The sequence below is a fragment of the Micromesistius poutassou genome (assembly GCF_964030765.1).
Source record: "Micromesistius poutassou genome assembly, contig: SCAFFOLD_4692, whole genome shotgun sequence".
Classification (NCBI taxonomy): Eukaryota; Metazoa; Chordata; class Actinopteri; order Gadiformes; family Gadidae; genus Micromesistius; species Micromesistius poutassou.
Window position 1 is genome coordinate 1 of NW_028179834.1, and position 16,813 is coordinate 16,813.

Here is a 16,813-nt window from a genome sequence, read left to right on the forward strand (position 1 = left end):
ACATTTCTCAACCGATTTCTTTGAGTAATGAAAACAGAGTCATTTTATATTCAATGTTTATAATTAATAATAATTGTTATTATGTTGTATCATTGTTAATCATTTTTAAGCTTAACCGAGGAAAATAAGCCAGATCTATGCTCAAACCAACGTGAGTTTCTACAGTTCCTGATTACAATTTATTATCTTCCACTGTGTAGTAACAGTTCATACCAGCCTTGATCACACACTCCTCTCTTTTATTTACTTATTTAACACTTTTATTAACTCCAAATAAACCCACTCCAAGCCCATGCTTGACCTTGTAGCCGAGCATGGGCTTGGCTTATTTTCCTTGATCGTAATCGGCTGAGTAGTGTAAACACCATGGTGCTTTTTAACAGGACAAACCGCAGCCCAACTGCTGACTTGTATCTGTTTACAGGCCGGTCTTGGCCTCTCCAATATGGTGGCACCGCTGACCTACGGTCCACAGGTCAACGCGGCGTCTCTGTATATCCGGTATATGTCTTTGTATAAAAGTCGCAGACCCATCATTAGTGTTAAGAGCGACACCCTGTGAAGTCCTACGATGACGCCTCTGTGAAAAGGATCCATGGCTCAAATGATTCCTGTACAGCCGAACAAGGGCTGTCGATGCAGGTACTGCCTTTGATTTCAGCAATAATTACTTATTCATTATTTACTTTAATTAGTGTACTAATTAGTGTATTCACACACACACTGAGCTAAGCTGTGTTGCAGTTATTCCATCAATGAGACCGGAATCAATGCTTCCGGGTCTTTGTAAACATGGCTCTCTCTCTGTCACACAAATTCACTTCAAGTTCACGCAAAACCAAACAGGATGAAAAAGTTAAAAAAAGAACCAACTAAATCCTTTCCAGAAAACAAACTGTCCCGAGATAGAGAAACCAAGAGAAGAAAGAGAAGCGGACGAGAGAGAGTTTCAGCTAAATGGACAAATCACGACAGGAGCTGGTCAAATCATTTTGGATGAGCCATGGCGGTATAGAGTGTGTGTTGTCAATAATACTATAATAATTTGATTCGGCCGATGCTGTGATCCGAGCGTCTTACGATACTATTGCATTCATTCTTATGGAGTGGTGTTGGTGGAGTCTCCGAAACTTTCAAATAAACCAAGACAATATAACAATCATAGGTTAATTCTAGTTCTGCATCTTAATACCATTTTATATAGCTAATATCTCTGGCATACAATACAAAACCCATGTCATTAGTATTCACCAATCAAAGTACCGGAGGGGACGATAACGGGGCATTTTGTGTTGGAGGTAACGGCCAGGTCCCCATGTGGTCCTTCAAGGTGCCATAAAGAGGTAATGGTTTCAGCATGGGCCGGGGAACACCAGCGAGTCTGAGACCAGCGGAACTAGGTCACAACATCTCACGTTTTATGTTGGCCCAACCAGCTACGAGGGGGTCTGTATGTAGTACACGTGTCCGTGTGCATTAGTGTATGTGTATGAATGTGTGTATGTGTGTGTATGTGTGCGTATGTGTGTGTATGTGTATGTATGTGTGTGTGTGTGTGTGTGCGTGCGTGTGTGCGTGCGTGCGTGCGTGCGTGCGTGTGTGTTTGTGTCGGGGGGGGGGGGGGGGGGGGGGAAGGCGATAATTAATTCTTAAGAAAGTTGCGATCCCTTCAAGCTGGAGATAAGCCGGGAAGCTGGCAGCTTAATCCTAGTAAGTGTGTAAGCCCTCGTCTACATGGGGCGGCACCCTGGTGGGGCCTGGGGGGTTGGAGAAACCGTGCATTGTGGGGACGGCCTTGTGGGGACGGCTGATGTGCTGGCCTCAGCAGAACACACCAGCCCACCCCCCCTGGTACACCGCATCACTCTTCATGGTGGGGGGGGGGGGGGGGGGTGGATGGGATCAGGTGTGCGACTCTCTCAGCCAAATGGTGCTATGTTCGATCTCCTATGTCAAACGTCACTAGGTTCAATCCCTGACGTCAAAGGGTACTAACTAGTAGGTTTGATTGGCAGAACTACAGGTAAGCACGGCAGTAGTTATCCTCAAGCAAGGCGGGCCTATCCCCTGCCTGCAGCAAACCATAAAACCCTAAAAAACGATTCAAAAGGCTTTGTAATCTGTGAGTGTGATGGAGATACAGGACACACACAGAGAGGCCCGTTGACCCCTCATGCACACACACCCCTCCTCAGCGCATGTGTGAACGTGCGTGGGAGTGTGTTCCACCTGGTCCTCATTCATTACAAGTGTATGAGTGTGTATGAGTGTGTGTGTGTGTGTGTGTGTGTGTGTGTGTGTGTGTGTGTGTGTGTGTGTGTGTGTGTGTGTGTGGAGCATGAGGTTACCTCATGTTATGCTTGTGTTGCCCCAGCGGAGAACATGATGAAAGATATAGACAGAGAGAGAGAGAGCGTCAAAGAGAGAGAGAGAGAGAGAGAGAGAGAGAGAGAGAGAGAGAGAGAGAGAGAGAGAGAGAGAGAGAGATATGGTCAACCACCCTAACCATTACAGCATATGGCCCCCATACACACAGTGTTAGCATGGGTGGGCCCCGAGGGAATTGAACTTCTAACATGGGCAGTGTTAATACTGCGCTCCAACGGTTGAGCACGACAGGACAACGACAAACATCACACTGATGTTTTCAACAATCACGAACGTCACACACAGGCAACCACAGAGCAGTGACTTCAGTATGAGAGAGAGAGAGAGAGAGAGAGAGAGAGAGAGAGAGAGAGAGAGAGAGAGAGAGAGAGAGCGAGAGAAAAAAATTATATAGAGAATAGAGAAGTATAGAGTAAGGCTGTCTTGTGAGTTCCGGTTTTGCAGGAAGTGAAATAAAAAAAAACAGTCACAAGAAAATAGTGCAATCCAGGACAGCTAGGGAGAGAGAGACAGAGAGAGAGAGAGAGAGAGAGAGAGAGAGAGAGAGAGAGAGAGAGAGAGAGAGAGAGACATCAAGTCAACTTGCTATGTTTGTATCTTTTTTTCCAGGGTGTCCTATTTTAGTTTTTGGTGCTTTGGTAATGGTAAATGCTTTCCCATGCCAACAAATAACAGATACAGAGAGAGAGATACAGAGGGAGGGATAAAGAGAGAGAGAGAATGTGTGTGTGAGAGAGAGAGAGAGAGAGAGAGAGAGAGACACACACACACACACAGACACAGATAGAGTGCAAGAGAGCGAGACACACACACACACACACACACACACACACACACACACACACACATATAGAGAGTGCAAGAGAGAGAGAGACACACACACACACACACACACACACACACACACACAGATAGAGGGAGCAAGAGAGAGAGACAGAGAGAGAAACAGAGAGAGGAAATGACGTGGAGGCCATGGCGTGCCTCTCTAAAGTGATGCTGTATCATACTTTATTCACTTGCATGGTAACATCTTTCAATAACCCACTTCCTCCTCCCACCACCTTCCCCCTACAAGAACATTCACTGCTGACCCTGACCTCATCTTGACCCCATCACAACCCCATCAAGACCCCAGCCCATCACAACCTCATCATGACCCCATCACAACCCCATCATGACCCCAGCCCATCACAACCTCATCATGACCCCATCACAACCCCATCATGACCCCAGCCCATCACAACCTCATCATGACCCCATCACAACCCCATCCTGACCCCAGCCCATCACAACCCCATCATGACCTTGTGATGTGCGTCGGGCAGGAGGGAGGGCGGGATGGGAGGAAGGGAGGGAGGGGCATGCCAGGAGGTTGATGTGTTTCCCAGATGTGTGTGTGTACTGTGTTTGTTCCCACGGTGCGGAAGGGGAACGCGAGCCACACATCATAAGACCCCTGACTGCGACACACGGCCACCGAGATGTCCAACACCAGTAAAGAAACACACACACACACACACACAGTCGTATGATTGATGAGCACTTGCACATGTGCATGAGGCAAATCGAAGTAACACACACAACGATACACACACACAGAGGCACAGAAATGTAAACCCATCCAGTGTCCTCAGTCTTACCCCACAAATTCAACTTTTTTGCAACTTCTATAACCACATAGGTACTTGTCAAAATCACCTTGCCTCCAACTGGCCAATTAGATTAGCAATCAGAGCTTTCACTTTGCCTCTGCCGATGAAGACCAAAAGTTATCCCTGCACAGTGCTCTGCCAGACTATGACGCATTTTATCCTCTTCGGTGGAAATCATCTTGGAAGAATTTCCCATCATCTCAGTCCCTCGGAAATTAGACGGAACAACCAACAATGGATGAGACATAGATAAAGACAAGACAACCGAGGACCCAAAGCGTAACATAAAACCTGAACTAACATGAGTACTACTGGTTACACAACAACAACAACAGAAACACACAACATTGAAGACGGATGCTTCCTTCACACACACACAAAACAAAGTGACATCCATACCGGGGGGACACGCAGACACAACGAGGACCCACAACGCCTCCGTTCACACACAGAAACCTACGTTCACATCCGTGTGAGGACGCATGGGCGCTACGTGCCTGAGGGAATCCCCCGTGTGAGAGAGACACAGGGTTCACAACCCCGACAACACACGGGGCTTGTTCTCTGTTACCATGCCGACAATTACCCGAGGGATTAGTGGCCAGAAGAACACGCACATGCAGACACACACACACACACACACACACGCGCGCACACACACACACACACACACACACACACACACACACACACACACACACACACACACACACACACATACACACACATACACAGACACACACACACATGCGTGTTTATCACAAGATTGTGATGCTGGTAAGTCCTTCTGCGACCCATAATGCAATATGATGATCATAAGACTGTGACGAGGATGACTTGCTTAAGCAGAACATTCTGATAAAATGATTTGAAAAGTTCCACCATCGTTGATCCTAGTTTATCGGTTGATCTCAGTAATGTGGGGCAATTATGCAGAATGGACAATGAGTTGAGATGTTGCTTTGGATGCCATATGCGTTAGCAATAACAAAGGATGAGACGAACATGAAAAACAGTCAATCCGGTGATGGCAGTGGTCATGACATCACCGGAAGTAGCAGCAAAACGTCATGCCTGTACACGTTGGCACCGTCAGGGGGGAACACACTCCTGCACATGACCGTGCGGAAGCCCACAATTGCTTAATAGGCATTTCCGCTGTAAACGAGTATTAACGAAAGCAGCCGAGACAAATCCCCCCCATCATCAGTCCATTAAAACTACTACACGGTCCCACCGTGGTTAATAACAGGCAACAAACAAAATAGGCTACAAAGGAAGTCAAAATCAATATGCAGCATCAATTTGTGCATTGACTTTGCAAGCATTTTCCAGTATGCCAAATCCAGCAGAAAGCTCCAGCAATTCAATGACAGAAACCGCGGTGCAGCTGTCTCTTTTTTTTCCACCAGCACACAAAAGGAGAACACGCTCTGGAAACACCATGTGAGCCTGGCAGACACTGTCACACCGCAGGGCACACACTCAAGTCGGCTTCTGGTAGTCCGGGAGCTGCGTCACTAAGGATACAATTTGCCAAAACGTTATAAACACAAGTAGTGTGGTATTAGTAGTGATGAGCATAACACCCGCTTTAGGGCAACACTGAATCATTGTTGACCGCTTGCGGTGGCGCATTTTGGGGGGCATATCGGTGGAAAACGTTACCGGGGGGGGGGGGGCACACTCTGAAGAGAGCCGGGAGGAAGTTACCTCAACGACCGCCACGCTCTCTCATTAAAAAGGGGTCGAACGAAGTACAAAAAAATAAAATAAAAGACGCTTTAAATTAAATGGAAAAACGTGGGAAATCCATATAACGGACCGTCCATTGTGAGGTCTGCCACGCGTCTAGTAGCCAAACGGCGGTGGTCTGCATTTGGAGGACCGAGCCCACACGCTCCTCACCACCGACCAGTCCCGGCGCTACTCACCACGATCACGGACGTCCGCACCGCCTCGGACACGCTCTGCCGGACCTCCGCCGCCGTGCCCGGCTTGCTGAGCCGCTTGGTGAATTTCCGCACCTCGGACATAATTGTTCGCGCACCCTCGTTGTCGTCTCGAAGCAAAAAACAACAAAAAACCTATTCCTGTGTCCAGTGTGGCGAGCGGGGGACATGCCGCGGTGCACGAGCGCTACAGTGACAGTGCCAGATGTGGTGCTTTTGCTCCTGCTGCTGCCAGATGTGCGGAGTAGTGGTGCTGCTGCTGCTGCTGGTGGAGGCTGGAGGCTGCTGGAGGAGGAGGAGGTGGTGGTGGAGGAGGAGGAGGAGGAGGAGGAGGAGGAGGAGCTGAACCGGTAGCCGGCCACAGCCAGTGGTTGTCTGGTTGAAGGCGGGGCTTCTTCTGCTTCTGTGAGATGAGCGGAGAGGCGCGAGCCCCCCGGCATCTCATTGCGCGAGCCGTTCATTGGTAGACGTTGGTAGATGTTGTCGCGTGGCGCCCTCTTGTGGAACGGGAGGGGATGGCGAGTTACACTTATGACATTATTAACTAATTAAATTTATGAGTAATTACTTAGATTATATTATAAGTGTTTTCCACAGTACAAAGAAGCATATAACATGTATTGAACTAATGTAGGGTAAATATTTGAGTGGAACGCTATGGGGTGCCGCAGCGCAGAGAGACTACAGAAATGCTGCCACCTACCGGTCTCTAACGGTGACCCATCCCTCGTTGAACCAAAAACAAAATGGCCTGGAATTAATCACATTTGGCCGTTTAATGTTTTTCTCAAGGTAAACCCAAAAATAAATAATAAAATAATATGTATATTATAGAATATAAAAATAATTACACATACAATTACGTATAAGTACATATACATAAAAAGCACCGTTCAGTACAGCCGGGGGATTAGCTCAAATGGTAGAGCGCTCGCTTAGCATGCGAGAGGTAGCGGGATCGATGCCCGCATCCTCCAGATTTTGTTTTTTGGTACGTAACGTTTTCACCTTCGGTAAACCAATTTAAACAGAGCTATGTTCATTAATTAGATTATTTTTGATTGTATTTCAATCAAAGCAATATCGTACTTTATGATTCAATTCGTTTTTAATTATATATTTTTTAAGTTGACTTATGTTATGTTTACTTGTTTAACATTTAATTGTTTTTCTATTATATTACGTTCAACTCCTGTATTTCGTTTTCCGCTTCTTTTGCGATTGTTTTTCTTTTAGTTTTTAGTTTCGTTTTAGTTTCCTAGATCAGCGGTTCTCAAACTATGGTACGCGTACCACAGTGGTACGTGATGCGCTATTAGGCTAAGTCGTACGCAAAAGAGTATCCAAAAAATCATTCATGATGGTACTTGGGGAGACAAATATTTTCTGAGGTGGTACGCGGTATAAAAAGTTTGGGAACCACTGTCCTAGATAGCAAGCTGTTGAAAAAGACTTAGAAATACAACAAAACACTGCACGAGGTTGACAACAGAACTATTTGTCTGACCTTTTATTTGACGAAAAGACACACTAACACTATGTACAAAAGACAACATTGATGATGTAAAGGGACACGACCAAATACGACGTCAGCTTGGTGTGCCCTCTACCGAGCGTGTTCATGAAAACTCCTTCAGCGCCCACTTCTTGACGTTGATCTCCCCCTGCAGCCTGGCGTACTCGTCGGCCAGAGCCTCGAACTCCGTCCCCAGCATCTCAAACGACGCCAGCTTGGACTGGACAGACCGCTTCTCCAGCTGCCGCTCGTTCAGCTCCGCCTCCAGCAGAGCCCTGCGTGGTGCGACGGGCGGGGGGGGATGGACATTTGAACAGGCTAGGGGCACGTCCCCTCCCAAACCTTTACCGGTTCAGTGGTCATTATTGTTGACGATGATTACCGTTTAGCGATGGGAAGACATGGAAATACGATGCCACGATTATCCTGGCACAAATAATCCAGACATATTTTACATCACGTTTAGTACTTTGGTACTCTATCGTCCCATTCCCACAGTTGACTGTAGTGGTGATGTTGTATTTCTGATTAATATTACAAATGATCTTTATTAGTTAAATATGCATGATTTCACTCTGGTTTCAGCAACGTGCCTATGGACTATGGACAATAGTATACAAATATACAAATAAGTTCAATGTCAAATATATGTGAAAAGTAGAGCCTATTTACGATAAACATGTCTTTGTGTGTTTATCACAATATTGGGAGTAATAATTAACCTTCTGAACTAGGACAGAGGATTCCTTAAATGAGGACCAACGTTGCATAGGTGCTTATGGTAAACGGTAACAGAATACCATTCACATAGCAGGGCATTTTGCAGACGCTTTCATCCAAAGCGACTTACAAGCGACTTTCTGGAAGGAAACGCCTAGGACTAAAAGAGCGATAGTATACTCTACTACAGTGACTTGCCTTATTTTTTTGTGTGCCGCTATGGTGTCGGCTGTGTAGGTGTCCAGCCCAATCTCCACTGACTCCATTCTGGAAGAGACAGAACGTGTTCGTGTTAAGAGTGCACAACTACAAGATAGTAACTCCACCCAACCACCATCTCACCAGCTACACTAGAACCAATAACAGGGTTGAGGACCACACTATCCCAAATAAGGGATCATTGACTTGAACTTCCATTTTAAAGTGTATTTTTCTGAAATCCTAATATTAGGGTATTAGAGAGGAGATCTACACCTGACATTGAAAATAAGCCAGTTTACCTGATTTTCTGCATCACCAGTTCACACTTGGCCTCCAAGTATTCCAGCTTCTTGCGGTCCAGTTGAGTCTGGATCGTCAGTCTGTGGTCCAGGATGAACGACTGGAGGAGCTGGATGCACTTGGTCAGCTCCTGGGGAAGCAAGCCGTCAGGAAAGATCACCCTGAGGCAGCTCAAAAGAGATATGATCTTTCACAAGGAGTTAAATTAACATAAGTTATGTGAAAAGCTTAATCAAATATAAATGGGTGTCCAGTCGTAATGACTCATAATACTGTTAAAACAAGAACAAGCAAGATAGGTGTCGCAGTATTAGTAGTCATTTGTGGTGTGTTTTGGTTGGTGGAATAGCTTTCACCAATCAGCCAACTGCACCAACCACTGCTTCACCATAGACTGTGCTGCTGCTGGGGTTAGATTCAAGTGACAAAAAAAAGTAAAAAGTAAAAAAGTAAAAAAAGATCTATTTAATATACAATTTAAATACAAAAATACTAAAAACAAAATACAAACAATAAACAATAAAACCCACGAGGAGGTAGAGCTGGGTCTGTCGCTGGAGCAGAACGGCGTTCTCGCGGCAGACCGCCTTCAGGCTCTCTGCCCGCTTCTGCTCCCTGTCCAGCTGGCCCGAGAGGTGGGCCAGCTTGATGTTCTTCAGACCCTCACTCTCGTTCTCTGGTGATGAAGGGAGACAGCGGCCATGACACCTCCGTGGGGTATCAACAAAAGGTGATTTTGTCCACTAATAACTAAAAAGGAGCAGGGACAATATTGGGCGGCTGGCTGATAGTCTAGGCTCTAGTGATTAGGTTGTTTGACACTCAGCTGAAAAGATTCTGGGTTTGAACACTTAAGTCTAGTGTGTAGGCACCCTTGAGCAAGATTCCCTAATCCCTACCTTCTCATCAATGACATTAGTGCAAATTGCTTTTAATAAATAGCAATACAAGAAAGACATTGGTGTTTGTTTTGTTTCTGTTCTGATGTGGTTGTTGTGGCGTTGTTGTACCCCAGTCCGGCTGGTAGTAGGACAGCAGACTGAAGCACTTTGTCTTCAGGTGTCTCTCCAGCTCCTTAGGCAAACTCTGCTTCATTCTTTGCACAGTCTGCAGAAAATAATTCCAATACACATATTCACAAAGCTTGATGAATGCAAGGCTTGTAATGTTTTATGTAGGGTAAATTAAGAAACAACGTAGATGGATGCATGTGAAACAATATGTCAGTCCCGGATAACAACAAGTGATTGAACCCCCCCACAGAATGCCCCTTCCTCCCCCCATAATGCGCCTCTGCATTAATCTATATAAATGATCCGATTACAACACACCTTCTCTGTGGGCAGGAGCTCCAGCACCTGCTGAGGATCCAGCCCCAGTAGAGAGGGCTGGTCCAGGCCTGGTTGGGTGGTGGTGGTGGTGGTGGTGGTGGTGGTGGTGCTCAGGTCTAGTTGACGAACACACTGAGCCACTAGAAGACACCTCTCCAACGTGTCGTAGAACTAGACCACGGATACAGATCATCACACAGGAACAGAAGAGAACTCATTAACGTTTCAATGTCAAGAAAAATACCTTTGAGGTGAGAGTTCAGACCTGTGTAACTGACAGGACATTTCTTACATGGGATGGCAAATCCCATTGTGAAAAACACAATCCGATTAAAGAACACACATAGTAAACAATATTGTAAAAGCAAAACAGAAATACGGTATTACACGCTTTGTGTGTGTGTGTGTGTGTGTGTGTGTGTGTGTGTGTGTGTGTGTGTGCGTCCCACACCATGTTGACGTCGGGGGGCAGAGTGGTGCGGTGCTTCTTCACGTGGTGGTCCTGGATCATCTCCTGCAGCGTGCCATGCAGGCTCTCCACCTGCAGCCAGCGCCGCCTCTGGTTCTGCAGCTTCTGCTCTGCCTTGGCTCAGGAAATAAACGTCTTGATGGCCAAGCACACGTACATCAAGCATATCTCTTCATCTCTGCTTTTCCAGGCACATGTGAGATATTAAAATGTTCTACGTTTTATAATGGCAATAAAAAATATATATATTTAGATAGTGGTAGGCCTGGGCGACATGGCTGAAAGACATATCACGATATAACTTGATCATATTGATCGATATCGATAACTATTGATAATTTGAATGACCTAAAAAGACTAGGAATTACCACGCTGGATTTAAACACTTCTGTTTAACACTTAATACGACCTTCCACTGTTCTTCATTGATCAATACTCCAATGTCGACACAACAATGAAAAACACTCAAATATAGTAATTAAGTATGGAAGCGTGTTTGTGTAACAAACCCAGCTGCTAGAGTCGGTGGTCCAGTCTCTTATCGATATATATTGAACATGCTTTATATTGATATTGATCAAAAGTCTACCACGATACGATAATTTATTGTTTTATTGCCCGGGCCTAGATAGTGGTAACGTTTCCTACCTTCTCCAGATCCGTCTTGAGCGGGGCCGACAGTCCGGTGGGGTCGACGTGCTGCGACAAGGTGGCCAGGAGCTTACACAGCTTGGGGTTCTGCGTCAAGTCCTCCTCGGTGAGGTCGCACAGCGGGTGGGACGCCAGCACTAGGGGGGGGGGAACCAAAGCACCACAACAACCAGAGCGTTACAACGGACCACACCTGAAACACGTTGCAGACGGACAGGCTGTCTGTCTGTCTGTCTGCATTTAATTGTAAGGATGAGCTTATTGAGTCGTACCTTCTTGATGCAAGTTGTCTCCCTTCCCAAGTGAGGATTCACTCACAGCCTCAGCAGAAGACATCATCAGATTAAGTGAAGTCACGAGTTGACGTGTATTGTGTACTGCCGCTCTAACACAACCACTGACGAAGCGTCGCGTACTAATAACGATGACACGTCGGACTGCAGACCATGAGGTCACTTCACTCCATTTGTTTACTTCTGCAAATGTACTTCCTGAATCAAGCTCAAGTCGCGCGCGTCTTCAACGAGCTCTGCTATTGGTTGTGTGGCCGGCGCCGGCCGCTTCCTCCTTCTTTGTTTGTTTTGGTAGTTCCAAACTACTCGTGGCGAATGACTGCCCCCATCTGGGGGTCTCGCCGCCCTACACCCGTAGACAGCTCTGCATCAGGACGGGTGGCTGAATATACTTTTATTTATCACATTCAAGTCCTTAATATATGCACATAATATAGCCTACATACTTTATATACTTTATAAAAAAGTGTTTGTACTGAACAGGAAAAAGACAAAAAGTATTGAAGGTGGATATAAAAAACCAGTATTATGCCATTATTGATGGACTGTTATCTGTGTGTTAGGCCTTCAATGAAGACAATAAAGGTCTACCTTTTTCACAGAGGCCCCGTTGTAGGACAAACACAGGTGTTGCTCAATATAAAAAATAATGGTGCTGCTCTTTGTATGTACCAGGGAACGGCTAGTAGGCTAAACAAGTGAAGATATCACACATTGACCATGGACCATGGACCATGTACCCTGCCCTGGTACACAAAAGTAGTAGACTCATAATTTGTATTATGACAACAGCTTTGCCCTAAATGACTCCTACAGCGCCTCACAGAATAAACATGACGATGCACACTGTAAATGAAACTATTTACATTAAACACAAGAAGAAAAGCAAAAAAATTATGCAACTTACATTAGTCACAGTTTTCATTTGAAATGTAGTGCGTTGCAAATACAGAATGAAAAAGTTCAGCATATTTCTGCCCCTATACACCACTGGAGGAGTGTCATTTTCACTGTTATGATCTGGCATTGCCCCCTCCTCTCGCCCCCAACACCCCCACCCCGCTTCCCCAAAACACGAAGACCCCGGTGAGTCGCGAGGACCTACGGGAGCTTTCTGCTGCTGCTGTTGGCCCCATCTTGCTGCTCCGTGTGTGGCCCTCCTTTGTAAGCGTTTGGTTTGTCTGCTGCCCTTTGCCACCACTTCTAAAAATGAACACTGGGATGGGAAACCCCTGATGGGGGGGGGGGAGGCTGCTGAGGAAAACTTGGTGGAAGTTTAATTTAAGGAACATGGAAAAGAACACAGGATTCAGAATTACATGTGGTGTACTGTAGTCTGTATATATAAATTTATATATTTATATGGAGTGAACAAGATGATGATGATGATGATGATGATGAGGATGATGAAGATGAGGATGATGATGAAGATCGTCAATGTGGGAATTTTGCTTGGAAGACTTGTTTGATAAATCATCGCCCACTGATTATTATTTTGGTGGGATTATCTCATAATGAAAGGCTTAAAGATGCTGAAACTAAAAAGCTCTTAAAAACCACTCACCGCATCAAAAACAACATAAGTGCAATCAACAAACAACATCACTACAAATATACATAGATGAACATAGAAGTAACTAAATAGAAGAACTACATGCATCATACGTCATTAAGCAGCCAGTCAGGGTGAGGGCATCTTGCCTAGAACAGGTGGGCTACGGACTTTGTGGGTCAAACCTAATTAACTACCTTTACCTTAAACCTAATTAACTACCTTTACCTTAAACCTAATTAACTACCTTTCATAGACCTTTAAGCCACTCCATTATCAGGGCCCCTTTTGTTTACATTGTTCTACTGCAACACATGATAAGCCCCTGGATAATATTGTAATCATTGTCTTTTCAATCAGATTTTCGAAATCAGCATCCATTTTGACCCGTTATCGAGAGAATTTACATCCCTACATGTCCTGTGATTTTACATCGCCTGCCCTTAGCAACCTAGGAGTGTGTGTAACCTCGGCCTACTTCTAAAGATCTAGAGCAGCGTGGCGGGCACTCGTTTCCTGAGGAGGTGTGAACCCAGTTGGAGGATGCAGGAAGGGTGCAGGCCAGGACGCTTCCCCTCAATAAAGCCATAACACTTTACTGATTAACATCCCATAATAACACGCCTATCCTCCACCAGCAAGAGAGTTGCGATGCTGTCCTGCTGCTCAGCATGCACAGAGCTGTGTACGGTGATATTCAAGCTGTTCAGAAATGTGGTCTTGTGTTAAATGCGTACGGGCCAAGGCGCTTCTATCCTGGGCACATGTTCAACATGTTATATTATGATGCTCTGTACACACTTTATTCATTTTTACATATGTTTCAATGAAAGGAATGGGCTGGATAGTGTAGTGGCAAGGGTATTGACTCCCAGCTGAACTCAGTTTGATTCCTAATGTCCGCAGCAAGTCCTGTCATCATCCTTTAGCAATGTGTCTATCCTCTTCTGTGGGGGATTCAATCACTCATGTTATCTGGGACTGCCATATCGTTTCACATGCATCCATCTATGTTGTTTCTAATTTACCCTACATAAAATATTACATGCCTCGCATTCATCAAGCTTTGTGTATCCTCTTCAATAAAGAAACTTGAAGATCTAATAATAATAATTATAATTAACTATGTCATTTAAGATACAAATTTCTCTTGACACTTGACGAATCACTCGACAATCCAGAAGATACTTTGCAGCTACACTGCAGATGAGGAGACACGCATTTAGCCTGCAATCGCAATTCCTGAGTGTGCTCTAACGGCCGTGGGTGCCCTTCTGACCAGCCTGATTTGTGCGGTTCACAGCTGCTTTCTGGCAGCAGGTGTGGGACATATCTGTTCTTCCAGAAGCTTCCTCTTCGTTGCTTTCCTAACCATGTCCTGCCATTACCCAACGTTTTTTTTTTTAAGTTGCTGTACTTACTCAGCTAATAAACTCTCATTCATCTGGAAAATCAGCAAGGAATTTTTATCCATTGGGATTACAAACTAATAACTCTTTTAGAAAAGTTATTACACTGACACAGCCTTTTTGCTTTGCATCACAAAAATCCTTGCACATATACATTAACACTCCGAGTTTCGATTTTATAATACTTTACAACTTGTTATATTGCACGATCAGACACTACTTACTATGTGATATAACGTATAGGCCAATCAAATTGGTGCTCTACTATGGTATAACCTACTGGACTAATACCCAACGGTGTTGCTGTATAGTAGTTTACACAATGCCTGGTAGTGTGTGGCATCATTCTGGTTCTTAGTTATCAATGAGTGAGCAAAACCGGATACCGGGGCCAGTTAATTCGAGTACCGATATAACTGGCACGGAGTAAATCCAATAGATCCGGATGGGATACAATGTCCCAACATCCATTGGTGAAAACCGTGAACCAACCTCTAATTTAAAAACCAATCAACACACGCTAGACTAGATCGACGACGTCCGTAGCCAATAGACGGCCGGCATTGCGCCCGGGGCGGGTCTTTGGCAATCGAGGGGTGGGTTCTTTGGGGTCATTCAGTCCCTCGCCGATCCACTCCATCAGCGTGCTTTTGAGGGGACGGGTGGTTGGAGTAAGGAGGTGCCGGGCTACAGTGCACCACCAAACGCGTTTTTTTTTTGTGTTGGAAGGAAGCCCTAGTAGCTGCACAACTGCATCCACCACAAACAAAGGAAGGAATCCCCGGTGACGACTCGCGGACAAGAAAAAAAAAAAAAAAAAAGAGGAGATAATACAACAACGACTGCGCCCCGGCGCGTAGTGAACACACAACGCAGTAAGATATAGCCCCCCCGTTCGACAGCTAAGCGCTCCCATTCAAAGGCACCGAGGCGCCGAGGCGTTAATAGCCTAGCCTAGCTGATTGCCCGTCCGCTAGCGCTCTCCCTGCCTGTAGTCTGTGAGCATCATTAGCTTCGTGGGCTCCGTTGACGCACGTCAGGGCTCGTCGGCCGGTGCGGTGTCATCCTGCTCAGTGAGTGAGCCCCACATTTTTTTTTTTTTTACACACGGAGCCGGCCGCTGGAGGTAGTAGCGTCTGCGGTGCCAACCAGTCCACCATCACCATCACCACCACCACCACCTCCACCTATCTCCCCCGGACCCCTTCACCTCAGCCCCTCTCTCTTCCCCCTCCACCCTCCCGACACACTGGAGATCCACAAGCGGCCGGGGAGCGGCGGCGACGGGCCGGCCAGGCTGGGGGTCGTGCCGGCTGAGCCGCCGGGGGGAGGCGGAGCGTCCCCGGACAAGCTGCCGGGCCGTGGTGAGCTACCGACGGCGAGCATGGACGGGCTGGCGGTGGAGGTGCGGGGCTCGAACGGGGCCTTCTACAAGGTAAACGGTGGCTGGAAGCGTCAAGTAAAAAAAAAAAGTTTCAACCACGACTTGGGAATGTTTATTTATACTTTATCGATGTCTTGGGACTTCTCTAGCCGTCCACCCGGTGAATGTGAGCGGTGGTCCGGGCGGACGGGGATGAGTCCGGGTGTGTTGTGGCCACGGTGGGGTGGGTGGTTGTGTTAGCTCATGCTAGCTGTGGGAGCTACCTCAGTCATCAGTGTGTGTGTGTGTGTGTGTGTGTGTGTGCATGGCCCAGCCTAAATGCATTTTTAGCTACTGTCATGTTATTTAACCTCGCCAAACAACAATTACTATGTAGCACTGAAACGGCTGACTTGATATTTCTAAAATAGTTAATTTCAGTTGAATAAATGACGACTTAATACTAGCCCTATTGCGAGGCTGCATTGTCGTGCAATTTGTGATCTACATTGCTACGTCTGAAACTAGTATTATGTGTTTATCGATGATCGTACAAACTGAATTGTAGGCTTTATCTAATGCCGACCACGATCTACACGTTTTAAGATCTGGTCCACATTGAAATGTAATGTTTAGTTGTGAGTGTTTTGCTTTGCTCTCTGTGTGTGTCCACTTTCAGTTCATGTCAGTCTTCGTGGGAAATGCTGCCTTAAGTTTCACGCCTAGTCACATGGCATCGCTGTCGTCATTAAAATATGATTTCTTCTTTCAAGCACAACTTTAATAACACATCCAATTCGAAATGTTGTTGTGTTGTTTTTAATCAACACAACATCAGTCATCACCAGTTTCGGTGGGGTAATTTGGCCGATTTCATTGTTGTTGTGCCAGTGTTCAGCCGCTGTCTGGAATTTAATGGCATGAGCCAGTAATATGCTGATTTTTCTTTTTAGACAGCATGGCAAGTATAACGGTACAATATTAGTTAATTTCCTTTCTGCGGGGCCTAGCAGTGC

General features: G+C 45.9%; 1 protein-coding gene and 1 non-coding gene across 2 annotated transcripts; one reads left to right on the forward strand and one right to left on the reverse strand.

Annotated features, from left to right (window-relative positions):
- Positions 1–6,896: 6,896 nt before the first annotated feature.
- On the forward strand, positions 6,897–6,969 carry AC3HAE_041308 (transfer RNA alanine (anticodon AGC)). Its single transcript has one exon. It is a non-coding gene; the product is annotated as a tRNA-Ala (tRNA).
- Positions 6,970–7,566: 597 nt separating this feature from the next.
- On the reverse strand, positions 7,567–11,582 carry LOC311371451 (HAUS augmin-like complex subunit 4). The gene is made up of 9 exons (XM_084489502.1): positions 11,453–11,582; positions 11,178–11,317; positions 10,512–10,643; positions 10,061–10,231; positions 9,740–9,836; positions 9,260–9,405; positions 8,729–8,859; positions 8,427–8,495; positions 7,567–7,783 (listed from the first exon to the last, which is right to left on the reverse strand). Exons 1-9 carry the CDS (start codon positions 11,517–11,519, stop codon positions 7,612–7,614), a joined length of 1,125 nt encoding a protein of 374 aa, XP_084345628.1. The 5' UTR covers positions 11,520–11,582; the 3' UTR covers positions 7,567–7,611.
- Between the last annotated feature and the right edge of the window lie 5,231 nt (positions 11,583–16,813).

Excerpts from the sequence above, each read along its gene's own strand:
- LOC311371451 (XM_084489502.1), bottom strand. The coding sequence starts at position 11,519 with ATGATGTCTTCTGCTGAGGCTGTGAGTGAATCCTCACTTGGGAAGGGA. Across the intron at positions 11,318-11,452 it reads AGACAACTTGCATCAAGAAG|TGCTGGCGTCCCACCCGCTG; the intron begins GTACGACTCAAT and ends CCCCCCCCCTAG. Across the intron at positions 8,496-8,728 it reads CTGGTGATGCAGAAAATCAG|AATGGAGTCAGTGGAGATTG; the intron begins GTAAACTGGCTT and ends TGTCTCTTCCAG.